Below are 27,869 nucleotides of genomic sequence, written 5' to 3' on the forward strand. Positions count from 1 at the left end.
AATTAAATTAACCAATGAGGTGAAAGACTTATACAGTGAAAACTAAAAAACACTGCTGAAAGAAATTAAAGACATAAATACAGCTGACCCTTGAACATCATGGGGGTTGGGTGCGCCTACATACATACAGTCAAAAATCCATGTATATCCTTACAGTCAGCCCTCCATATCTATGGTTCCACATCCATGGATTCAACCAACTGCAGATCATGTAGTACTGTAGTACATATTTACTTTTTTTTTTTTTGTCTTTTTTTTTTTTTTTTTTTGCGGTACGCGGGCCTCTCACTGTTGTGGCCTCTCCCGTTGCGGAGCACAGGCTCCGGACGCGCAGGCTCAGCGGCCATGGCTCACGGGCCCAGCCGCTCCGCGGCACGTGGGACCCTCCCAGACCGGGGCACGAACCCGTGTCCCCTGCATCGGCAGGCAGACTCTCAACCACTGCGCCACCAGGGAAGCCCCATATTTACTTTTTAAATGTCTGTGTATAAGTGGACCCGCGCAGTTCAAACCTTTGTTGTTCAAGGGTCAACTGTAAATGGAAACACATCCCATGTTTGTGGATTGGAAGAACTAATATTATTAAAATGTCAATATTACCGAAAGCAATCTATAGATTCAATGCAATCCCTATCAAAATCCCAATGACTTTTTTTCAGATACACAAAAACCAATCAGAAAATTCATACGGAATCTCAATGGACCCCAAATAGCCAAAACAATCTTGAAAGAAGAAGAAAAAATTGAAGGACTCATACTTCCTGATTTCAAAATCTACTTCAAAGCTACAGTAATCCAAACAGTGTGGTACTGGCATAAAAACAGACATACAGACAATGGAATAAGATAGCCCAGAAATAAAATCCTTGCATATACCGCCAAAGGATTTTTGACAAGGGTGCCGAGACTACTCAGTGGGGAACACTCTTTTCAACAAATGGTGCTGTAAAAACTGGACATCAAAATGCAAAAGAATGATGTCAGGCTTTCACCTAACAAAATATACAGAAATAAACTCAAAATGGATAAAAGACCTAAATGTAAGATCAAAAACAATAAAACTCTTGGAAGAAAACTTAGGACAAAAGCTTCACAACACTGGATTTGGTGATGATCTCTTGGATATGACATCGAAGGCACAGGTAACAAAAGAAAATATAGTCAAATTGGACTTCATGAAAATTTTAAAATTTTGTACATCAAGAGACACTACCCACAGAGTTAAAAGGCAACCCACAAAAAGGAGAAAATATTCAAAAATCATATATCTGATAAGAAATTATTATCCAGAACATACAGAGAACTCCTAAAACTCAACAACATATAAACCTGATTCAAAAACGGGCAAAGGACCTGAACAGACATTTCTCCAAAAAAGATGTTTAAAGGACCAATGAACACATGAAAAAATGCTCAACATCACTCATCATTAGGGCAATGTAAATCAAAACACAAGACTACTTAATGCATTGTGGTAAATGGGAAGGAAATCCAAAAAAGAGGGATATATGTATGTGTATGTATGTGTATAGATGATTCATTTTGCTGCACAGTAGAAACTAACACAACATTGTAAAGCAACTATACTCCAATTAAAAAAAAACAAAACAAAAACACGAGATACCATTCACACCCATCAGGATGGATACTATCAAAACAGAAAATTGTAAGTGTTGACTAGGTCACAGAAAATTTGGAACTCTTGTGCACTGTTGGTGGGAATGTAAAATGGTACAGCTGCTGTGGAAAACAGTATGGTGGCTCCTCACAAAATTAAAAATAGAATCATCATATGATCCAGCAATTCTACTTCTGGGTACATACCCAAAAGAATTGAAAGCAGAGTCTCAAAGAGGTATACGTACACCATGTTCATAGCAGCACTGTTCACAGTAGCTAAAACGTGGAAGTAACCCAAGTGTTCAATGATGGGTGAATGGACAAACATAAGGTGGTCTATATATACAATGGAATATTATTCATCCTTAAAAAAGAAGAAAATTCTGCAATATGCTACAACATGGATGAACATGAGGACATTAAATTAAATGAAATAAGCCAGTCACAAGAAGACTAATACTGTGTGATTCCACTTATATAAGGTACTTCGAGTAGTCATAGTCATAGGAACAGAAAGTAGAATAGTGGCTGCCAGGGTCTGAGGGGAAGGAGGAGTTACTGTTTAATAGGTAATGAGTTTCAGTTTTGCAAGATGAAAAGAGCTACGGAGATGGGTGGTGGTGACAGCAGCACAACAATGTGAGTGTATTTCATACCACTGAACTGCATACTTAAAAATGGTTAAGATGGTATCTTTTATGTTCTGTATACTTTACCACAATAAAAAAAATTAGAAGTAATAATAATGATCAGCCACTAGGTGCTTTATAGATGGATAGGTATACAACAAATATTTTAAGATTGCATTGAACAAAAAAGTAATAAACTTCAAACCTAAACAGCATCATCAATGAATTTATTTTTAAAATTAGATTATACTCTGAAGAACTAGGTTCTCCCTAATTCTAACATTTAACCTGTGACAAATAATTTACTCATACAGCCTCATATTCTTTACCCATAAAGTGGGGCTAAAATGAACGTCAGAGTTGCTGTTAGGCTGAAATGAGATAATATGGAAACACCAAGTAGACGACAATGTTTTTAAAACTTCAAAGTTTGCAAGGATACAAATATAAATTCATTAAATATCAAAAGGAAACATTTAATGGTTAGGAGCTTGGACTATGACATTAGATCTATATTCAAATTTCAGTTCTACCGCCAGAAACCTGTGTGGCTGTAGGCATTTTATTTCACCTGCCTAAGCTTCATCATCTTCATCAACAAAATGAGGGTAATGACAGTAGACCTCACGGAGTTCCAATGTGAAAATTAAATGAGAAATCATATAGGGCATTGTGCTTGTCACAAAATAATGACTCGATGTTCTCAATTATTATAATCTTCTTTGAAACTACTTCTTCAGTTAATGCAACCAAATATTTATTATAATTAAGAAACCTTTTCTCAGCATCTTGTCCCAGCTACTATGCTTCATACTAAGATCCAAAGGTAGGAAAGATGCATGCCCTACCCTCAAGATGCTCACAAACAGCAAAGGAAACAGAAATATTTTTTAAAGATCATAAAAGGCTATAACAAATAATAAAAATTCAGCTTTATACATGTTACTATGTGAGCAAAGAGTAAGAGTAAAGGGATTGGTTATAGTGAGGAATAAATCAATATCTCAAAGGAAATCATGTTCGAGTTGGATCTTAAAAGAAAAGGGATGCTCTGTCCATTAATGAAGGAAAAATACAAAATGAAGAATCAAAATAACAGGGTTCTGAGGCAACTGAGAACAGTCTCATCAGATGGACTCTGAGTTGGGGGAGGCAGGTCATGGAAGGAAGGAAAGTTAGGGTCCGACTGTGAAAGGCTCAGCACAAACACCTTGTTCAAGTATTTGCACTTTACGCACAATGGGGAAATCAAGAACATAATCAGAACTAAAATCTAGAAAACTGATAAAATGTGAGGCTTAGGTCAACTTAAAGGTGTCAGAAATGACTTCCTAGGAGATATGTCTTGAAAAAGGAGTCTGTCTAGTGGACAAGTCCAGGAGGACCGGCATCCCAGCCAAGTGTGGAACACAGCAGAGCTGAGGCCCTCGAGAGCCCAGTGTCTGAAGTACAGGCCATTCTGAGCAGGAAACAGCAAAGAGGTGATGCAAATGAGGAAGGCCGAGGTATTGACACCCTGAACAAGGGATTGGGAAAGCATCGGCAACAGAAGAAGGCTTTCAGTTGTGGAACATTTGATAAGATAGTGTTTTTGAAAAACATCTCTGACACCAATGATGGGAAGAGGAAACAGACTAGCAAGACCAGGAGACCAGAGGCCCCAATTAGGAACCTGCTGCCACTGCAAAGGCAGGAAATTACTCAAGGCTAAAACCCAGGCCAGGTAGGGAAGAGCAGACATTTAAGAGGACCATTCAATCTATCCAGTCTAGGATACTCCAAACACATTTACATTCCCCTCTAGCCACAGGATTAAAATCTCAATGCTGGCATTAGAGGCCCTCCTAGTCTGGGCCTCTCTGCCTTTTCATTCCCTTTCCCCCAAAACTCTACAGTCCCTCTGTTTTGACTCCCCTCTCTGCCTCACCAAATCCCATCCAACTTCCAAGGCCTGACCAATTCCATACCCTCCATAAGGCCTCCCTGACTCTCCCTCAGTGACTGCCCCCTCAAATAAGGTCTATCATGTTATTAATTAAACATTCCACTCACATGGGGCTGAGCTGTCTTCTGTCTGTGATACCTCTCCTATTATTTGGTACTATTGTTTTATTCTTTAATGGTTATTGACACTTTTCTGTGCCTTGTCTGTATGTTTCCATCACAGAACTGCAGAGAAATGTGAAACATGAAAACAGCTAGACAACAATCCAAGACAAGGCGAGTGCCACTAGAAAAAACTCACTGTAGAACTGTGGATTCTGGTTCTTCAGAATCAGTTACTTCTTCTGTAAGGCTGTTATTATGTAAAATAACAATGGTAACAGTGGTAACCTGTACCTGCCAATCTGCTACCATAAGAAGATATATAAGAAAGAATAAATCAATGTAGATTGAAATGAGAATGTAGTTATGAGAATGAAGAATTCTTGGAAGTACATATACAGCATAACATTAACTGCTAATTTTTTAAAACTAACTTTATTTTCAAAGAAGTAACTTAGGCAATGGCCATTTTCCTATTCTACAATAAATCTTATGAGGGAATAGAAATTGACAAAGACAAAATTATAACTTAACAAATAGTTCCTAGAAATCATGGGTTTCATAAAACTGAACCGTAATAAATAAATAAACAAATAAATAAATAATGTGTACCTAGTTGCAACTTCAAAGGCAACCTACACATGAAGAAGACTTACAGTTTGGGCTTATGTCTGTCTGTAGTGACAGGAAGAACTCCAGGAGAACTCAAATTTCAATGCCAAACATGTCACAAGAGGTCAGAGGTCACATTTTCTAACTGGGGTTTGACCCTAAAGTAAGCAATACATGTAATTAATTGATGCCCTAATCTGAAACATTAACTTGAATGGGACTAAGTCAACCAATCCAATGTTAGTCTAATCATGCTAGTCACAAACATGGTTACCTCTAGAAACACAAAATCAAAGTTGTTCAAGACAGGAAAGAAAGTTTCAACTGCTTTTTCCAATAGTAAACAAAAAAATTAATTTGACCTCTCCCAATGACACCAATAATGTTAGCCAATAATGCTGGTAGAGACTAATATAAAATCCATACTTATTTCAAAAATATGTCTTTAAATTATAACTATTACTTAGAATACTTATGAAACTCTAATGCTATAATTATCCAAATTAGATATGCATAATTTGTTTGGATTAAAGAGGAAAAAATGACATGTAACTTATTTTTATTGGATATTAAAATAGAGGTGACATTTTAAAAAATAACCTGACAGTGAGTATTTTTATTGGATATTAAAATATAAGTGACGTTTTAAAACATAACCTGACAATGAGTTAAGAATCGTATTGGGAATCTTAGGGATTCAAAGTTTAAATTTCATTTCTGTTACTGATTTCATTGTCATATGAATCTTCACCTCTTTGCTCCTTGATTTAAAAACTGTAAAACACGGGCTAACATCACGATTTTAAACATAAAAATATTTTATAAATATTTGTTTTATATAAGTGCTAAGCAATCAACTATTTCAAAGTTTTAATTTCATTACACCTATCCAAACTTCAAAAAATTGATGAATTCATATGTGCTACTTATAATTTAGCATTTATAGACCTTTAAAAGAGAAGCTACTCTTGCCTATGCTTATGTTCATCTAAACTGACTAACGTATATTCTTTTTTATGATAAAATGAATCATTTGTTTCCACCTTATGATGACTAGAACATCACAAAACATCTTTCAGTTTCTAAAAATATAAAATTTTTTTTATATTTTATAAAATTTTGGAGAGGCCAAAATTTATTTGTGCTTATTTAGTTTCCAAGTGCAGACATGTATGGAATTTTATATCATCATTAAATCAAATTTATAAACATGAGCTTTTAAATCAGAGGCATAGGTTACCCATTAATTTTAAACAATCAAACTTCATCCCATACATGTATTTTGATTTCAGATTGACTCTTTTTATAAAAACACATCCCCAAATAACAGAACTTGTCAAAGAAGTTTCTCTTAGTGATGTTTTTTAAATACTTGAAATATTCAATAAGTCTCAACAGTGATTCTCTAATTTACAGCACCTTTTCTACTCCTTTTTGAACAGAAAACTAGCAGGTTAAAAAAAAAAAAAAAAGAAAAGTTTAAAAAAGGTGGTAAAAAAGACTCAGGACTCTTTCCAAGGGAGGTGTTCTGACAACTAACAGGAGGCTACTGCTATGAACCCTGAAAGTTAGACATCATCATATTGGGTGGAAGAAACATTTGCAACACAGAAAAATTATCCTATTTTGTTAAAGAAATTGTTATTAGTCCCTAATTGTTCGATTAACTTGGAGGACCTGAAGCTTCTACTCATGAAATTTCTTTTTAAATTTCAACACAAATTTAATATTTTAATGATCCTTTGAAGAAGATACTGCTGTAGATTCTGATGTGTCTAGTGTTATATACAAAAATGAAAAATGTTCCTTGAATTTGCCTCTGCTAGAAGGAATTTTTACCACTTTTAGCTCTGCTTTAGGACTTCAGAAAATACACAGTACCTTTAACAACTTTTTTTTTTTTTTTTTTTTTTTGAGAAAAACGGCAAGACTGCTGTGAGCTGGGAAGATGGTAGAAGTAACATGGTTTTTAATGTTTCCCAAACCCTCTACATAGTTACTAGAAGAGTTAGCCAAAGCAAACAAACAACCCAACCCCTGCCAAAAACATAAACAACAAAATTAAGTGATGAGAATCCCCATGAATCCCAAAGTCTTAGTAGGTGAGGACAAATCTCCAAGAGCTGCAATCGCAATTGGTATTGACACCTGTGCAGGAGAAAGCAAGGGACACAACAGACCACCTAATGGAAGTGAGTATAGGAGGATAAAACGACCAACAGGCAGTCATTGAAAAGCAAAGTGGGCCAATTTGAGAACAGCAGTTGAAACTGGGTAGGGTTTTACACACTTCCATTTGCAGGTAATTGATGGTAATTTGTGAATTCATGGTAAAGCCTTAAGGGGCTAGAACATAGTGAGACCTATGAACACTCAAAATTAATAATCCAAAGCTCCCTTTCAGTACAGAGCTCCACGGTGTAGAGGAATTGCTAGTAATAAAAGTACCAAACACTACTGAAGTCTGGTCATAAAGATCTCCAATGTAAGGACAATGGGTACAAAAGAAATTACAATTCTGGAAGAAGGTACAGAAGAAGCAGGAAATCATGGTAAATATGAGCCCATATTGTTAAGCTCTTCATAAAAGTGACATAAGAAGATGCTTTAGAGCCATATCTAGAAAAACTATTCTCAACCACCTTTTCCTGACACAAGTTCTGGAAGCTTGATTTCACATGAAAGGACTGGCTGAAGAAGCAGGACATCCTTAAAATGAAAGCACGCCTGAGCGATGTGCCTATAACATAGATGAAAACTGTAACTACTATTTTAAAACACGTGAAAAGACGTTAAGAAGATGATGCTAAGATATAGGAAAGATATAAATCAGAATTAGAAAAACTCAGAAATGACTTTTAAACATGCGAAGTAAATGAAAAAATCACTTCAGAAGTAAAAGGCACACAAGAGTGAGTACATAGCAGAAAAAGTCATAAGTAGAAGTTGTAAAGAAAGAAAATATTAAAAACCAAAAATATATAGTAGCTTTATTTATAACTGCCCAAACTGAAAATTACAAATATAGAAGATAGGGAAAGAAACCAACACAGTATAAGAGAAGGCCCCAATAAATGACAACTAAACAAGATAATAAAAGTCCATGGATGATATATATACAATTGACCCTTGAACAACACGGGGGTTAGAGTCCGCCTCACCCCCAACGCAGTCAAAAATCTCCATTTCCCTTTACAGTCAGCCCTCTGTATCTGCGGTTCCACATCTGGATTCAGCCAACCATGAATCACGTAGTACTGTGGTGTGTATTTATTGAAAGAAATACGCATATAAGTGGGCCTGTACAGTTCAACCCATGTTGCTCAAGGGTCAAACTGTTATCATTTTTAAAGTAAAATTTTCAATATTTCAAAAAAACATATTAAAGGGACACTGTATACCCAACAAAACAACCTAGAATGACCAGCACTGAGACACAGTCAAGTTCCTAGACTTCAAAGAAAAAAAAATCTTTATGAATCTAGGCAAAAGGACAAAGTCACAACAGAAAGAAAATCAACTTGTCAACAGATTTTTTGATGGCAATGCTTTAAGCCAGAATAGATAACATATATAAGAACCTCAGAGAAAGAAAACAAAAGCTAAGGATTTTATATCCAACCAAATTCCCTTTTAAGTAAAAAGTCTGCAGACCAACTGTTATTATAACATGCAAGAACTCAAATATTTGTCCCCAGGAAGTCTTGATTATGAATCTACTAGATGGAGCTGCCACTATGTAAAACTATGAAGCGTCCTCAGAAAATTAAAAATAGAACTACCATATGATCCAGCAATTCCACTCCTGAGTACTTATCCAAAGAAAATGAAATCACTATCTTAAAAAGATATCTGCGGGGCTTCCCTGGTGGCGCAGTGGTTGAGGGTCCGCCTGCCGATGCAGGGGACGTGGGTTTGTGCCCCGGTCTGGGAAGATCCCATATGCCGCGGAGCGGCTGGGCCCGTGAGCCATGGCCGCTGGGCCTGCGCGTCCGGAGCCTGGGCTCCACAACGGAAGAGGCCACAACAGTGAGAGGCCCGCGTACCGCAAAAAAAAAAAAAAAAAAAAGGATATCTGCACCCTCATGTTCATAGCAGCACTATTTACAACAGCCAAGACATGGAAACAACCAAAGTGTCCATCCACAGACAAATGGATAGAGAAAATATGGTATACATGCACAGTGGAATATTATTAAGCCATAAAAAAAGAAGGAAATCCCATCATTTTGTGACAACATGGATCAATCTTAAAAGCATTATGCTACGTGAAATAAGTCAGACAGAGAAAGATAAATACTATATGATCTCACGTATATGTGGATTCTTAAAAAACTAAACTCATGGATACAGAGAACAGATTGTTGGTTGCCAGAGGCAGGGGCTGGGGGTGGGCAAAATGAGTGAAGGTGGACAAAAGGTACAAACTTCCAGTTATAAGATAAATAAGTTCTGGGTGTGTAATGTACAGCATGGTTAACAATACAAAATTGTTAAGAGAGTATAAAAAGTTCTCTTCACAAGAAAAAAAGTTTCGTAACTAGGAGAGGTGATGGATGTTAACTATATTTACTGTGGTAATCATTTCACAATATAAACATGTATCAAATCATTATGTTGTACACCTTGAACTAATACAATGTTATATGTCAACTGTATCTCAATAAAACTGCAGGGGTGGGGAAGTGAAAAACTTTTTTTAAAGAATGTTCTAGAGAATGAACTTTAGATATCAGTGGTGAGCATGAAATACACACTTACTTGGAGAAGTAAGACTAAATGGCAGTTGTAAGGAAGAAAGTATAATACATAATTGCTATTTTCTGTGACAGTTTAGAATTTGTACAACTGTTTAAAGATGGGCAAGACAACTTATATGGTTTCCATGAAACGTATTATTAGTTAAGTGTTGATGCTATTATTCTCAGACAGCTTGGGATGCAGTGTTGGATGAAACAATTGAGTAACTACATGATATTCTAAAATGTTATTATCCACGATGTCCTAAAGAATCATGACTCTTACTGTGTAAGAAAGGAGTTAAAGATTTTAGATAGCTCAGTAAAAACCAGTAGCCATAAATTCAAGGGGAAAATATCATTATGAATTCATGATGTAGTTTTTTTCTTTTACAATTATATGTATTTCCTAACTCGTCCACTAAAAGACCTAGAAAGAGAGACCAACCTGGCAGCAATGAGCACACTGAAGGCCAAAAAAGGCTCTTGAAACATAATTTCTAACTGCGAGAAACCAGAGACCCTTGGAGAAATCAGTGGTTCCAGGACTGGAGCAGGGTGTATCCTAGATGAGCCTGAAAAAATTCTGTCGTGTCAGAAAACAGAGAGGAACTTCAGGGGCCAACGTGAGGAGGCTCCAAATTGTCAAAGAAGGGAAAAGTTAAGCATCAATAGGGATTATATCAGAAACAGACTGATATATATCAAATGGATTGAAACGCATGAATTCCAAATGACAAAAAAAAAACCTAATTGGTTGCCATTAGAGGATGCTATTGTGAAAACTGGTAAATAAAAGAATCAGTTATTCTACCTTTCTGATATGAACGATACCACATGGTAACCATATACTACATGATGGGAAGTTTATGTCCTTATAGAATTATTCCAGTTAAAAAAGAAAAGATAAAACTAGATTATCACTATTTTGCAATCCTTAATGAATTATGGAATCTAGCCACTGCATACCAGCCTTAGTACTAACCTCACCAGATGAAATACATTATGGCCTCCTGAGGGCAGAACACATCACCACCTATGAAGAAGTCTCACCCCCACCCCCAAGCCTTAGGATCAACTATTAATTTCCATGAGATGCAAAGGAAGGAGCAGCAGGTTAAAGTACACCACAGGGATGAAACCAGTGAAGGCAGGCTATAGGAAACAACAGAGCAAATGAACCAGGTCCTTAGATAAATAAATTGCAAAGGAAAACAAAAAAAAAGATGAATGAGAAACCTATAGCTTAAAACTGACTTAAAAGACATTTTAAATAAAAACAAGCAGAACTAAAACATTATACAGAGGTAAACTACGGTGTTTAGGATGTGCCAGGCTTCAAAATATAAAGAGCCATGACCCCAAAGCCCAAAACTTAATGCGGGACTGAAGCTGTACAGTTTGTATTTTTATGGAGTCACTCACCAGTCAAATATAGAATGAAACTTAATGACTACATATACATTCTTCACATCAACTCTACTAAAGCCTTCAGTAACTTAAGATATTTGGATAAAGATTAAAGATACCTCTATGTTCAGACTTAGTTGTAACTAAGCAGAGTACCTTGATTTAAAATTAATCTAAAGCTTGAAAAGTATTTACCTATTTAGAATACAGAATAAGATTATTAGACTTTAAAGCAAAAGATCTGACTTCCTGTCATGGTCCAATTCTTCTTCCTAACTTACCTTGGCAAGGGTTACGAGCAAGGAAATTAACACTGCTGAGAAGCCAAGGCACTGGGCTAGGCAATTATCTAGACAGCTCCTTCCCGGGGCTGACGGTCTGGCAGGGAAATAATTACACATGTGACTAGTGTTATGAAAGAAGTACAAGATGCTCTAAATGCACCCCCGTAATAAAAAGGAATATGACATACTCTCAGATGAGATGAAGCAGAAGAAACACTGGGAACCACTCAAACACTTACCCTCTGATTTTCTCAGTATTTTTTTCATCTTTAGATAAGACTGATGAAACAATGACTATTTGGCAGGTAAATGAATTTATTCATATCTATCTTAAGATCTATGGATGGACCTTAGGACAGGAAGGTAAATAAGCCTTGGCACCCTTAAGGTTGTACTGATGAGGAAAGGAGGAGACAGAATGTTTATGGACAATCCATTGTGCACAACGAGAAGAGGTGTGCAGTGCTGTCAACAGCCTCTGCATCGCTCACAATTTAACATGTATACACATGTACACACGTTACGGTCATCCAAAGACCTACTCTCTGACACCCACATCAGCAACCTTGTCAGCCAAACTCTATACATGTCACCTGGAGATTCCCACAGCTTCCTAGAGAACGTCCCTAGAGTTTTCAGAGAAAGATGCCATGCATTAATAAGAATAGCCTGTAAAGTTGAAATAGCTCAGTCAAGATTAAATGACTTTAATTTAAAAAATTAAATGCAAAGATTTCTACATTCTTCTGTAAGTAATTTTTGATATACAGAAACTATGGGTTTTTTAAAAATCCCAACCACAGGAAAATACTTAAGGCTTTTTCTCCTTTGAGGTTGTTAAAAAAAACTTTTATTCCAATATCACCAATATTAAAAGTAATTTAATTATTATGTACTATTTATTTTATTCTTATTTTCCACATAGCTGTTACCTATTTTTTTCCCTTCTATTCACCTACAGGAGCTAGGAGTTGTACATGGGCAACTTTAAAATATTCAAAGGGTTAAATATAGAGTTAAAGCAATATACAGCATCATCTTTCTTTCTCATGTCCCTTCCCTCTCAAGTAACCCTTATAATCTTCTTCACTAGAATATGGCTAAGTGACAAAAATCTGATACTTAACTTTGTTACTTATTAATAACGACAAAAATAAGCACTTAATTAAATGGGTTTTCGTAAATCATCTGTTTTCCATTTTTATAGGTAGCATCTAAAGAATGTGTTGGAGAATAAGTATAAAGAAATTCTATTTAAATTACGAAAAAATATCATTCAAACATTTTAAAAGATTAATTTAACTTTATTCCTTTAAAAATACCAAACACAACAAAATCAAGTTCTATTTGAAGACTCTCTTATAATTAGTACATAACATGTAAATAGAGTATTCATACAGTAGTCTGATTTTTTTCTGTTCTGAATCTTGGACTGCCAAGATAAACAGCATTGGAAAATAAAGAAGAACTTTCTTCTGTCAACTGAAGATATATTTACTCTAACTTCTAAAATACAAAATGAAATTGTTAAAAATTCTTGGTTAGTGTGCTACAAACTAGTAAGATGTTACTATACCTACACCAAGCTATATGGTAGCATATATTATTCACACATTAAAATGAATAATGAACAGTAGACTTTTAGATAGCTTACATAAAAGCAAGCGATTAACTAAAAGCCTTTTTAATAAAAGACTTAAATAAGGACTTGTTTTCAAGAACTAAAAAATTTTTGAGAACTATAAATCTATTAGTGTACTATTGGAAATAGTACACATTGATACTTTACTTATCTAATATTCATTTATACAACCTCTAAACACAAGTTGCTTGTGTATGTTTCAGTATTTACTTCCCTAACAACTTTATACTCCTGTAAGGCAAAGTATCTAGTACTTTGTAATATATGTTAATTAGCATAATAAATAAATAAATAATCTTTGGACCTTTTCTCCCAAAGTCTTATATAAAATTTTACATAGACTTTTTTTGTTTAAAATTACTTACTTTGTAATACGGTCAATGTTGGCAATTTGCTTCTGATTCCGTATAATCTCAATGGCTGCCCAAAGATGCTGGATAGCTTTTGTGTCCGCCTGCCGTCTTTTTGTTAAGCGTGCCATGACCTGTTTACTCCTTCAGCTGTAGCAATATACAAAAACATAAGGGAAAAGCACGGATTACAAAATGAATTATCATCAATATAAGTAACACTCTCAGCACCTCAATATATAGTATGGCCAACTTTTTATTTTATTTTCTACCATCCACATCACCAATTACTCCATAAAACTTTTCACTTCATTACTTCACAAAGAATGACACTACAAGACCAACAGCAGAAAAGGTCTTCCCAAGAAGAATGAGTGGCCATCTTATACCAATATGTCAAAGAAATATACATTTAAAATTTATTATACAGCAAAAGTGTTACTATATAAAATTTCATTTTTGATATTACATTGTGTGTAATTTGACAGATCAATGCAAAATGGAAATTAAATGTCCGAATTAGAAGTACTTTATTATACTCATGGTTTAAATATTTTAATTCAATATAGACATACTGATAATGAAAACAACATTCCTTTTTTTAAAAAATAAAACCATAAACAGAAAATATAGAATAGTTGTTTCTGGCTGAGGTGTGAAAGGCTGGGGGTTGGTATACCAGAGGATGACATGGATGGACCCACATTATTAGAAATGTTGCGATGCTTGGATGAGGTGTTGGTCATTCATTATGTTATTAGGAAACAACATTGCTAATTTATTCAAATTTCAATATTCTGAATAGACTGAGGAAAATGGCCACCAGCTGTGTCCTGGCAAGACTGGGGGGAAAAACGGAGTTGCAGGCCTGAATGTCTGATGAGAGATGGTACTGTAAGAAGAGGCCACACGCCTGGACTCTCCACTGGGCACAGAGGGACCTGTTAGGCACCTGACCCCTAAATCATACAGGTTATGATGTTGAGGCCCTCAGGCATAGGTAAACATCAAAGTTTGGGGGATGGCTGAAATCTCCTTGACCTGCCCTTTCCTATCTTTTAAGAGGAGAGAATAAAAAGGAAAATTCATTCTTCGCACTTCATTTTATTCCATGACTGGCCAGGAGAGCCTCATGAATCCTTTTCTCCACCTCTACATTTCTTTTCACAGCTAAGTCAATTCTCCCTCTTTCTCCAAAAAACCAGCACTTGCCATTAAAGCTTAACTAGAGACTCTCTTCTGGTGAGTCTAGGATCAGTTAGGCTCCTGAAATAAGAAAGTGCTTTTCAGAATTACAAAATCAATTAAGAATCAAAAACAACAGCAGCATTCAAGTTTTAAAGAAAACTTAAGGAAAATTAGTTGGTTCAGTATAAACTTCAATATAAAATTAAGAGATTTTTAAAATTATAATTATTTATGAATGTCTCTGTTCTAGAAAGTAACCACTTTAAAATGTACAGAAACTTCTCAGTTTAAGTGCAGTTGTATAGGCGTGTCAACTTTCCAAATCTGATAAGCAATATGGTATGGAATTTATTGGTAAGAATATAAAATGTTAGAAAGTGACATCTAATGGTGAACTGTAAAAATACAACTTGTCAGATTATACAAATACTCAGATAAAAGAACAAAATTTCAGTCATTGTTGCACACTTAAAAAAATGTTGCCTATTTTGTGTAAGGCAATAGCTAAACACAATGAAGTATTTTAAAATGTATGAACTCTAGTCCTTGACAGAAAAAAACATAAAACTCGCAAAGGCAATTTGACATATACATGGAACTACTAACTGTAATGTCATATATGACATAAATGGTACAAAATATATGCTGTGAGAATTCAGACAAAACAGATACTACTTCTAGCTTAAGTAACACTACAAGATGGTAAATATGTGGGAAAATATAAAATTTCTTAATTTCTTGAAAAGATAATTGGCTGTTTAAAGCAAACAAAAATAATTGTTAGGTATCATTAGGTTTATAACATATGTAGAAGTAAAATATAGATGACAACCCAATAGCACAAAGGAGGGGAAGGGGTAGTAAGTAATTATATCATTGTAAATTCTTACGTTTTATGTGAAATGGTATTTATTATACTAATTCAAGAGGAACTATGTTAAATCGAGGATGCGTATTACAATCCTTGGAACAAACACTAGAATACAAACAGGTACAGTTGACATATATATAACTCAACTGATGTTTTCAAAATACATATAAAGTTAAGAATAGCTTATTCAGAAATACAAAAGATATATAATGGCAAAGCTAACATTTACAAATACTAAAATAAATAGCAAATATAACTATTTACATAACAACCAGAAGAATATAGTAGACTAGTAGCAGAAATTCTAAAAGTTATGTCACTTAATTCCTAGAAATGATTAAACTCAAGATTAAAGAATTAAGCAATGCTACACTTCAGGAAAACAGATGTAAAGTTAAAGCCAAAGATTTTTGACATCTACCTACACCGAGTCACACAGGTAGATATGCCTGGTAATGAAGGTACACCATAAAGAACATGCTCGTAGTTATAGAACACTGCAAAGATGCAAACCCAAGTCAGGTGAATACAGTGAAGCTTGGATGCATGTTATAAAAGTACCAAAAACAACCTGACTTATTAGGACAAGATCTCTTTAAAGTACAATCACTGAAATTCTCCTTTCTTATGAAATCTAAAATCATTCATTTCAGGCATGCTTGTTACATGTTAGGCATTCTATGCTCTGGGAATATAATAATAAGGTAAACAAAAATCCTTCCATTAGCTAGTAAATATGATTAATAATGTGGCTAGATATAAGGATAGTAATTTAGGTGTTTGTCAATAAAAAGAAAATCTTAGAAAATTAGTTTCTTATATTCTAGGCACCTACAGCTTCTCATATAAGGCCTTTAATTTATTTTGGCCAAACCAAACTTTAGTCTATTGTACCTGAATGTATATTATATTTCTACTAAACTGAACTACTCAAAATTTCTAAATGTGTGCCCAAACTTCATAACTCTATCCCTTTGTTTAAGCAGTTCTGTCTAGAATGTTCTCCCTGCCCCTTTACTAATTACTAAAAATTCCCTGTTCTTTCTAGGACTTACTACGATGCAAATGTTCCTGACCAATGCTTTCACAAGAATCAAACTCAATTCTCTTGTGTCTTCTAATTGTAATTTGTTTATTCATCTCTTACAAATGTATTGCCTTGTACAAATAATTTTAAATTCCTAAAAAGAATTTATTAATTCAAGTAAGGAAAAGACGTGTCTTATTTTTCATCTGTCTTCCAAGGTGCACAGCATAGTTATGAACATGATAAACTTTTAATATGGACTTATAAAATTAAACTTCTCCAGTTATATTATATAAACAATAAAGTCCCAGAGTAAGCCTCCGTTTATGTTGTATCAAAGATTAAGACATCAAATAGAAAGATCAGAAAACTTGTAGAGATACACAATATAGTCCTCAATCTTTTTCTTCTTTAGCTCCAACACATCTGAGGAATATGACAGACTCGCAGTGATTCTCAAGAGTTCTATAGTTTAAAAAAAAAAAAAAAAACCCAAAAACTTCCCAGTCAACTTACCAATTTTGTTTATTGTGGTAAAATACACATGAAATGTACCATCTTAACCATTCTTAAGTGTACAGTTCAGTGGTATCAATACATTCACATTGCTGTGCAGCCATCACCACCATCCATCCCCACAACTCATTTAACCTTGTAAACTGAAATCCTACACCCATTAAACACTAACTGCCCATTACCCACCCCAGCCCCTGGCACCCATGATTCTACTTTCTGTTTTTATGACTGTGATGACTCTAAGTACCTCAAAGAAGAGGAATCACACAGGATTTGTCCATCTGTGACTGGCTTACTTCACTGAGCATAGTGTCCATGAGATCCACTCATACTGTAGCGTACTGCAGAATTTTCTTCCTTTTTAAGGATGAATAATATTCCATTGCATGTATATACCACATTTTCCTTATCCATTCATCTGTGGATGGACACGTTTTAGCTATTGTGAATAATACTGCTATGAACATGGGTATACAAAATATTTCAAGACCCTGCTTTCAATTCTCTTGGGCAAATACCCAGAAGTGGAATTGCTGTATCATATAGCAATTCTATTTTTAATTTTTTGAAGAACTACCATACTGTTTTCCATAGCAGCTGCATCATTTCATATATCCACCAGTAGTGCACAAGGGTTCCAATTTCTCCACATTCTCATCAACACTTATAATTTTGTAGTTTTTTGACACTAGTTATTCTGATGGGTGTAAGCTGGTCCAAGTAACTTTGGCAAGCCTCCAGGCAATACCGGTATTCTCTATCCTTACAAATCTAATTTAATGCAATCCCTTCCATCTATGTAAGTACCTTGTTTCCTATCATACAAATGCTACAAATGGGGGGAAAAAAGATAAAAGAGAAAGCAAATCAGGAAAAAATTATAAATAAGTAAAATTAAACAAGGAATTTTTGGTGACACATACATATATGGGGAAACTTTTTATTGCAAGGAAATGATAAGGAGGAACACACTGGGAGAATACACAGCATCAAATATGTTCTGATTTTTACTTCTGGTGGAGGGGTGCAAGTTTTTGTTTTATTTTTATGTCATCTAACAAATATATAAATATTTTAAAGTATTTACATCAAATAATGCATAAAATTTAAAAATTAATCCCTTTGTATAACGTGCATTTCTTTGTGACTTAGTTCAGGTTAAAATTTTCCCAAACTCTACTAGCAATTTGAAGTTACTTTTTATTGATAGTCTATTCATGCTATTTTCCCATTTACATATTAATTTCTTCACATATTAAAGTTATTCACAAAATACTTTTGTCTGTCTTTTAGTAAACATCAAATGAAATTATAATGTTGAAATCTAGCTATGTATTCCCCTTATGGTCACCTTTAATGATTAGAAGTCCTTCCACACTCAAGTCTGAAAAATATTCAATTGTATTTTCCTCTTTTATACAATTTTTTTAAATACTGACTTCTTAATCCATCTGGGAATAACTTTTTTTTATATATCTTTATTGGAGTATAATTGCTTTACAATGTTCTGTTAGTTTCTGCTGTACAACAAAGTGAATCAGCTTTATGTACACATATATCCCTATATCCCCTCCCTCTTGAGCCTCCCCTCCCACCCTCCCTTTCTCACCCCTGTAGGTGGTCACAACGCACCGAGCTGATCTCCCTGTGCTATGCAGCTGCTTCCCACCGGCTATCTATTTTACATTTGGTAGTGTATATATGTCCATGCCACTCTCTCACTTCGTCCCAGCTTCCCCTTTCCTCCCTGTGTCCTCAAGTCCATTCTCTACATCTGCATCTTTATTCCTGCCCTGCCACTAGATTCATCAGTACTGTTATCTGGGAATAACTTTTCTAAGGTATTAATATTAATAAGCTTTATTTTTTTAGAGCAGTTTTAGGTTTGCAGCAAAATTCAGCAGGAAATACAAAGAATCCCATACCCCCACACTCTCAAAGCCTCCCTGATTATCAACATCCCAAACCAGAGGGCACATGTCTTAAAATCAACGAACCTACAGTGACACACCATTATTACCCAAAGTCCATAGTTAACTGCTGGTGGTGTACATTCTATAGGTTTTCACATATATGTGAAATGCATAAAGACATTAAAATGCTATACAGAATAGTTCCTCTGTCCTAAAAATTATCTGTGCTCCATCTAGTCATCCTTCCCTCTCCCCACAATCCCTAGCAACCATTAATCTTACTTCTCTGCTGTTTTACCTTTTCCAGAATGTCATATAGTTGGAACCATACAGGATATGTAGCCTTTTCAAACTGGCTTCTTTAACCTAGTAAAATGGATTTAAGGTTCCTCCATGCCTTTTCATAGCTTGATAGCTCATTTCTTTTTAGTGCCGAATAATGTTCCATTGTCTAGATGCCCCTCAGTTTATTTATTCAGTCAACTTGAAGGACATCTCGGTGGCTTCCATATTTTGACAATTATGAAAAAAGCTGCTATAAACAGCCTTGTATAGGTTTCTGTGTGTAAGTAAGTTTTCAGCTCTTTTGGGTAAATACCAAGGAGTATGACTGCTGAACTGTACACTAAGAGTATATTTCGTTTTGTAAGAAACTGACAAACTGTCTTCCAAAGTGGCTGCACCATTTTTACATTCCCACCAGCCATGAATAAGCGTTCCTACTGCTCCACATCCTCATCAGCGATCGGTGTTGTCAGTGTTTTCGATTTTAGCCATTTTAATAGATATAGTGGTAAATCAATGTTGTTTTAATTTCCAATTCTCTAATGACATATGATGTTGAACATCTTTTCATGTGCTTACCTTCCATCTGTATATCATCTTGGTGAGGTTTCTTCAATTCTTTTGCTCATTTTTTAATCAGCTTGTTCATTTTCTTAATGTTGAGTTTTAAGACTTCTTTATATATTTCTACCAGTCTATGGCTTGTCTTCTCATTCTCCTGACACTGTCTTTCATAGAGCAAAGGTTTTTAATTTTAATGAAGTCCACCTTATCAATTATTTCTTTCATGGGTCGTGTCTTGGTGTTTTATCTAAAAAGTCATCACCATATCCAAGGTCATCTAGGTTTTCTCCTGTTATCTTCTACGAGTTTTATAGTTTTGCATTTTACATTTAGATCTATGACCCAGTTTGAGCTAATTTTAGTGAAGGGCATAAGGTTTGTGCTTAGGTTCATTTTTGTATGTGTGTGGTTGTCCAGTTGCTCCAGAAGCATTTGATGAAAAGACTTTGCTTTGTTGCATTGCCTTTGCTCCTTTGTCAAAAATCCGCTGACTATATTAATGTAGGTCTATTTCTGGGCTCTCTATTTTGTTCCATTGATCTATTTGGCTGTTACTTCACCAATACCACACTTTTAATTACTATAGCTTTATAACAAGTCTTGAAGTTGGGTAGTATCAGGCCCTGATTTTGTTCCTCCCTTTCAATACTGAGCTGGCTATCTGGGTCTTTTGCCTCTCCATACAAACTTTAGAATCAGTTCATCGATATCCACAAAATTATTTCCTGAGATTTTGACTGGGATAGCACTGAATCTATAGATCAAGCTGGGAAGAACTGACACCTTGACAATATTAGTCTTCCTATTCATGCACAAGAGTTACCTTTCCACTTATTTAGTTCTTTTTGTTCACCAGAAACTTGTTTTCCTCAAATAAATCTTGTAATAGTATTTTTGTTAGATTTATACCTAAGTATTTCATTTGGGGGATTCTAATGTAAATGGTAACGTGTTTTTAATTTCAAATTCAACTCGTTCATTGCTGGTATATAGGAAAGTGATGAGACTTTTGTATATTAACTTTGTATCCTACAATCCTGCTATAATTGATTATTTCCAAGAGTTTTTTGTCACTTCTTTTGTATTTTATTCATAGACAATCATGTCATCTGCAAACAGAGACGGCTTTATTTCTTCACTCCAAATCTGTATACTTTTATTTCCTTGTCTTCTCTCATTGCATTAGCTAGGAATTCCGAACAGTGTTAAAAATGAATGGCGACAGGGGACATTGTTCTTGATCTTAGTGGGATACCTGTGAGTTTCTTACTGTTAAGTATGGTGTTAATGTAGGGATTTTGTAGATAGTCTTTATCAAGTTAAGGAAATTCCTCTCTATTCCTAGTTTGCTATAAGTTTTAATTATGAATGGGTGTTGAATTTTGTCAAATGCTTTTCTGCATCTATTGAAATAATCACATGATTTTTCTTCTTTAGCCTGTTGATGTGATAGATTATGCTGACTTTCAAATGCTGAAGCAGCCTTTCACACCTGGGATAAATCCCACTTAGCCGTGGTATATAACGTTTTTTATACAATATTGGATTCAATTTGCTAATAGTTTGTTGAAGATTCTTACATTTACGTTCATGAGATTGGCCAATGGCAGTTTTGTTGGGGTTTTTTTTCTTCTTGTACTGTCTTTGTCTGATTTGGATATTAGGGTAATACTGTCCTCAAAGAATGAGTTAGAAAATATTGTCTCTGCTTCTACCTTCTAGAAGAGATTGCAGAGAACAGGTAAAATTTCATCCATAAATGTTTGGTAGAATTCGCCAGTGAACACATATGGGCATGGTTCTTTCTGTGTTTGAAGGTTATTAATTACTGATTCAATCTCTTTAAAAGATATAGGCCTACTCAAATTGTCTATTTTTTTTTTTGCGGTATGCGGGCCTCTCACTGCTGTGGCCTCTCCCTTTGCGGAGCACAGGCTCCAGACGCGCAGGCTCAGCGGCCATGGCTCACGGGCCCAGCCGCTCCGCGGCATGTGGGATCCTCCCGGACCGGGGCACGAACCCGTGTCCCCTGCATCGGCAGGCGGACTCTCAACCACTGCGCCACCAGGGAAGCCCTGTCTACTTCTTTTTGTGTGATTTTTGGCAGATCTGGCCTTTCAAAGAATTGGTCTATTTTACCTAGGTTATCAAATTATCAAATTTTTCACCAGTTATTCATAATATCCCTTTATTATCTTTTCATGGTCCAGAAGCAGTAGTGATTGCCCCTCTTTTATTTCTGATATTAGTAATTTGTGTCTTCTCTTTTTTTTTAGTTAACCTATCTAGTAACTTCTGATTTTACTGATCTTTTCAAAAAACTAGCTTTTGGGGGCTTCCCTGGTGGTGCAGTGGTTGAGAGTCCGCCTGCCGATGCAGGGGACACGGGTTCGTGCCCCGTCCGGGAGGATCCCACATGCCGCGGAGCGGCTGGGCCCGTGAGCCATGGTCGCTAAGCCTGCGCGTCCGGAGCCTGTGCTCCGCAACGGGAGAGACCACAACAGTGAGAGGTCCGCGTACCACAAAAAAAAACAAACAAACTGGACTTCCCTGGTGGCGCAGTGGTTGAGAGTCCACCTGCCAATGCAGGGGACGCGGGTTCGTGCCCCGGTCCGGGAAGTCCCACATGCCGCGGCACGGCTGGGCCCGTGAGCCATGGCCACTGAGCCTGCGTGTCCGGAGCCTGTACTCCGCAACGGGAGAGGCCACAACAGTGAGAGGCCCGCGTACCGCAAAAAAAAAAAAACCTAGCTTTTGTTCTGATTTTTCTTATTGATTTCCTACCTAAAATTTCATTGATTTCTGTTCTAATTCTTATTTCTTTTCTTCTGCTTACTTTGAATTAATTTCCTCTTCTTTTTCTTGCTTTCCAAGGTAGAAGCTTAGATTGCAGATTTTAGATCTTTCCTCTTTTCTATTACAGACATTTCTCTCAAAGCACTATTTTCACTGCATCCCACATTGTGATAAGATGTATTTTCATTCTAATTCAGTTCAAAACTTTAAAAACTTTCTCTTGAGATGTCTTCTCTGACCTGTGTGTTGTTTAATTTCCAAGTATTTTAGGGTTTTGAGCTATCTTTCTGTTTTTGATTTCTGGTTTAATTCCATTGTGGGCTAACAGCAGACATTGCAATGATTTCCATTCTTTTAAATTAATTAAGATAGACCAGAATGTGGTCTATCTTTGTGAATGTTCCATGTGAACTTGAAAAGAATGTGTATTCTGCTGTCATAGAATGAAACAGTTTATAGGTATCAATTATATCCAATTCACTGATATTGTTGTGAAGAATTCAACTATGTCCTTACTGATCTTCTGCCTGCTGGATTTGTCCATTTCTGACGGGGGGGTGAAAAGTCTCCAACTATAATACTGCATTCATCTATTTCTCCCCACAGTTCTATCAGTTTTTCCTCATATATCCTGACACTCTGTTGTTAGGCACAGAGACATTAAGGAATGTTATATCTTAAGAGTACTGACCGCTTTATTATTATGTAATGGCCCTTTTTATACCTGATGACATTCCTTGCTTTGAAGTCAGCTCTGTCTGAAATTAGTACAGCTACTCCTACTTTCTTTTGGTTAGTGTTAGTATGGTATATCTTTCTGTATTCCATTTCTTTCAATCTATGTGTCTTCATATTTAAAATGGGTTTCTTGTAGACAACATAGAGTTAGGTCTTGTTTTTTGATCCACTCTGACAATCTCATCTTTTTATTGGTATAGACTACTGACATTTAAGGTAATTGATATAGATGGATTACTAGTATCTCTCAGATTTGTTACTGTTTTCTATTTGTTACCTTTGTTCATTGTGCCTATTTGTCTTCCACACATTCTGTCTTTTGTCATTTTAACTGAGAACTTTATATGTAACAATTCTCTTTCTTAGCATATTACACTTGTTTTTTTTACTTTTTTTAGTGGTTGCAATATACATTTACAACTAACCCCATGTTTATTTTTCTGACTCACATGTAGTACAAATATCTCATATCCCATGTAGAACAAATACCTCATAATATAAAATATTCCAATCTCTCTCTTCCAAACCCGATATTGTTTCCTGTCATTCCTTTCACTTATGCATATACATACAAAAGCATGTACAGTTGACCCTTGAACAACATGGGTTTGAACTGTGCAGGTCCACTTATACGTGGATTTTTTTTTCCCCCAATAAATACTACTGCAGTACTACATGATCTGCAGTTGGTTGAATCCACAGCCGTGGAAACGCAGATGTGGAGGACCAACTGTGAAGTTATATGCAGATCTTCCACTGTGTTGGGGGGCTGGTGACCCTAACTCCCACATTGTTCAAGAATCACTGTACATGCACATAAGCACACATAATCAAAAACACTGTTGCTATTATTTTGAACAGATCTTTTAAATCAATTAAGAATCAGAAAAATAAGTTTATTTTACCCTCATTTACTCATTCCTCAATACTCTTCTTTTCTTTACGTAGACCTGAGTTTCGGACCTGTATCATTTTCCTTTAACATTTGTTGTAAGGCAGTTGCAAAACTTTAACATTTGTTCTGGCAAAAAACTCCATCAATGTTTGTCTAAGAAAGTATTCCCCCTTTACTATTGAAGGATAACTTCACTGAGTACACAAAATTCTAGGCTGGTGGGTTTTTTCCCTCAACAACTTAAATATTTCATTCCACTGTTTTGGCTTGCATGGTTTCTAAGAAGTCAGATGTAATTATTACATTTGCTTCTCTATAGGTAAAAGGGTTCTCTTCTGCTGGCTTCTTCAGGATTGCTTCTTTTTCTGTAATTTTCTTAAGTTTGAAAATGATATACCTAGGTGTAGTTTGGAGGGCATCTATCCTGCCTTTGGAGGGCATCTATCTTGCCTGGCATTCTCTGAGCTTCTTTTATTTTTTAATATCTTTATTGGAGTATAATTGCTTTACAATGTTGTGTTAGTTTTTGCTATATAACAAAGTGAATCAGCTGTATATATACATTCTCTCCCTTGAATGTAGTTTGGTGTCTGACATTAATTTGGGGAAATTCATAGTCATTACTGCTTCAAATATTGTTTCTGTTCCTTTCTCTTTCTTTTCCTTCTGGCATTCCTATTATGCATATGATACCACTTTGTAGTTGTCCACTGTCCTTCATGTTCTGTTTTACTTTTTTTCAGTCTTTTTCCTTTTTACTTTTCAGTTTTGGAAGTTTCTGTTGTCATATCTTCAAGCTCAGATGTTCTTTCCTAAGCTGTGTCCAATCTACTAATGATCCCACCAAAGGCATTCTCCATTTCTGCTATGGTGTGTTTGCACTCTAGCATTTCTTTTTGATCTTTCTTGGAATTTCCATCTCTTTCAGTATATGTGTAATCTTAAATATTGTCCACTTTTTCCATTAAAGCTCTCAGCATATTAATCAACTTTTTAAAAAATTCCTGTTCTGATAATTCCAACACCCCTGCCATATTGATCCACGTTCCAATGCTTGTTCAGTCTCTTCAAACTGTTTTCTGCCTTCGAGTATGCCTAGTATTTTTCTGAAAGGCAGACATAATGTATTGGGTAGAAGGAACTTCAGTTAAAGGCCTTCAGTAATGGGAGGGAGTTGAGTATTTCACTTCCCCAGGTCAGTTAGGCTCTAACCAAACACCAGATGGTTAGGCTCTGGTAAAATAGTTTCTCATGAGAGCACACCTTGTTAAGAAGAACAGAATGCTCTGGCATATTTAACGCTGGTTCCTTGTGCCTACCCGCGATGGAATCATGAGAGGATTGTTCTCCAACAGTCTCTGTGAGAGTCTGGTAGAACTCCTAGAGGAAAACCCCACAGAAGTGTGAGGAGCCCCTAAGACTGGGTCCCACTGGGTTTTTCACTCAGACTTGTCTGCCCTGGGCCTCCAGCAATTTGCCAGTCACATCCAGGTTTCGCTACCCCAGCACTGGTTCCTGCAGAGGTTTCTGTTGGTGGGTGGTTTTAAGTTGTGATTCTATCGGCCTTTCTGTCTCTCCAACTTTTGTGGCAGCAATTTGCCCTGTGGCCTCACTTTTCTCATGGATCTCAGTAGATCTGTTGATTTCACAGTTCTTCAGTTCATTACCTGCTATTAAGATAGAGTGACAACTTCTAATCATCTTACATGTCCAACCAGAAACTGTAGAATTACTTTTTGAATATGACTTAAGATGAAAATATGTGTCTTCATAGAGGTCATCAATTGTAGTAGCACAATTTATTGAAAGATTTCTTCCTTCTCTAATGGAATGTGATACATTCCTAAATTATATATTAAATTCTTATCTATACTAGCATTAGTTTCTTTGATGTGTTTGGTCTTTTGTTAGTATCCCATAATTTTATTTAACTTGTTTTATTATTAAGTTAAAGTTATAATTATCAAGTTGTATTCAGTTATTATTTATTATAGCTTATTTATTATAAGTTACATATATAAAAGTTATAATTTGAATCAATTCCATGTTGTCTTTCATTGCTACATAATTATTTCATATGTATTATCTGCCCAACATTATCAGTTTTTTGAAAGAAGGCCATATTTTAAAACTTCCTTATGTCCCTAACAAATTCTACCACAAACTGTACACTAAAACACTTACTCATTGAATACATTCCCCAATAAGTCTTGAGGGAAAATAATAAGTAGACTCAAGAACCTCCAAAACAATCAGTTGCTGCCCAAATTCCATATGTGACAAGCAAAGAAACAAACTTACAGGAGGAGTTCTAGATGATGCAGTTATTAGACACAGACTTTAAAATAATTTTATACTTGATATGTTCAAGAAATTAAAAGATAACTCCAGCAGAGAACAAGAAGCAATAAAAAGAAACTAAATGGAAAGGACAGAACTGAAGAACTACAATACCTAAATCACTAAACTGATGGGTTTCGCATCAGATTAGATACAGATGAACAGAAAACTGGTGAACCGAAGAACTATTTCAAAAGAAAATATCAAGAAAGCATAGAGAAAACAAGAGCATAAGAGACATATGAATATGATAATAAGGCTTAATTTATATTTCACTGCAATCCCAAGAACAGAGAAAAGAAGGGAGCAAAATTAACTTTCAAAGAGACTGTGGCTGATAATTTTCCATTACTGACAAAAGATGTCAAGCAACAGATTCAACAGTCATTACCAGAAAGCAAAATCAGATTAATGCAAAGACAACTACACCTCGGCACATCATAGTAAAACTGCTGAAAACAAAAAGACAAAAAGAAAAAATATTTTAAGCAACCAGAGGAAAAGTCATAATGCCTTCAAAGGAGCAATAATACAACTGCAAGTTGACTTCTCAACCAAAACAACAAAAGTCAGAAGATAATGAAATAATATCGTCAAAGTGCTCAAAGGCTGTAACTGCCAACCAAAAACTCTATGCCTGCAAAAAAGAAAGGTAAATAAGATATAGTTTATATAAACCAATACTTCATCACCCACAGTTCAACAATACAGAAATTAAAGATGTTCCTCGCGCAGAAGGAAAAGAATCCCAAATAAAAAGTCAAACTGCAAAAAGGAACTGACGACCTTTATACACTGAGAACACAGTTACTACCTCTAGAGTAATCAATAAAAGGACAGTAAAATAATGAATACCTACCAAGCTCTTGATGGGGAAAAAAATAATACAAAATGCTTTATCAACACTACCGCCAATAAAGAAGAAAGAAAAAGGAGTAAGATATATAAAAGCCATATATTATGATGATAGATTTAAACCCAAATATATCAGCAATTACATTAAATCTAAACAGAGAAGCTTCAATAAAAGATGGCAATTTTGAGCCTGAATTAAAAACTATGATAAAACAGAAATCTAGCTACATGCTGCTTGCAAAAGATACATCTTAAATACAAGGACATAAAAAGTTTGTAAAGAAAAGAGTAAAAAAAAAAAAAAAGTACCATGCAAAAATATCAAAAAGAAAGTTGGCAAGAGTGTAATAATGTAAAGTATCGTTAAGAAAAAAGAGGGTCACTTCATAATAATAAAAAGATCCAGTTTATTAGGAAATGTTCTAAATTTTATGTATTTAACATAATCTTATAACACATAAAGCAAAAACTGACAAAACTGAAAGAAAAAAATAGGCAAATCCACAATCACAACAGGAGATTTTTACGTACCTCGCACAACCACTCGTA

At 35.4% G+C, this 27,869-nt stretch overlaps 1 protein-coding gene across 19 annotated transcripts in view; it reads right to left on the reverse strand.

The window, feature by feature from the left end:
• The window catches only part of ZMYND11 (zinc finger MYND-type containing 11), a 139,811-nt gene that overhangs the window by 70,137 nt on the left and 41,805 nt on the right, over positions 1-27,869 (reverse strand). For 16 of the 19 annotated variants that reach the window (XM_032622366.1, XM_032622356.1, XM_032622363.1 and 13 more), the window contains exon 2: positions 13,348-13,482. In XM_032622366.1, the coding sequence (XP_032478257.1) occupies positions 13,348-13,463 (116 nt within the window). In that variant the 5' untranslated portion in view covers positions 13,464-13,482. Of the gene's footprint in view, positions 1-4,951; positions 5,066-13,347; positions 13,483-17,181; positions 17,353-27,869 lie in introns of those variants that run through there. The other 3 variants (XM_032622367.1, XM_032622362.1, XM_032622369.1) reach the window with 3 other exon arrangements.

Source organism: Phocoena sinus, chromosome 2 (genome assembly GCF_008692025.1).
Source record: "Phocoena sinus isolate mPhoSin1 chromosome 2, mPhoSin1.pri, whole genome shotgun sequence".
NCBI lineage: Eukaryota > Metazoa > Chordata > Mammalia > Artiodactyla > Phocoenidae > Phocoena > Phocoena sinus.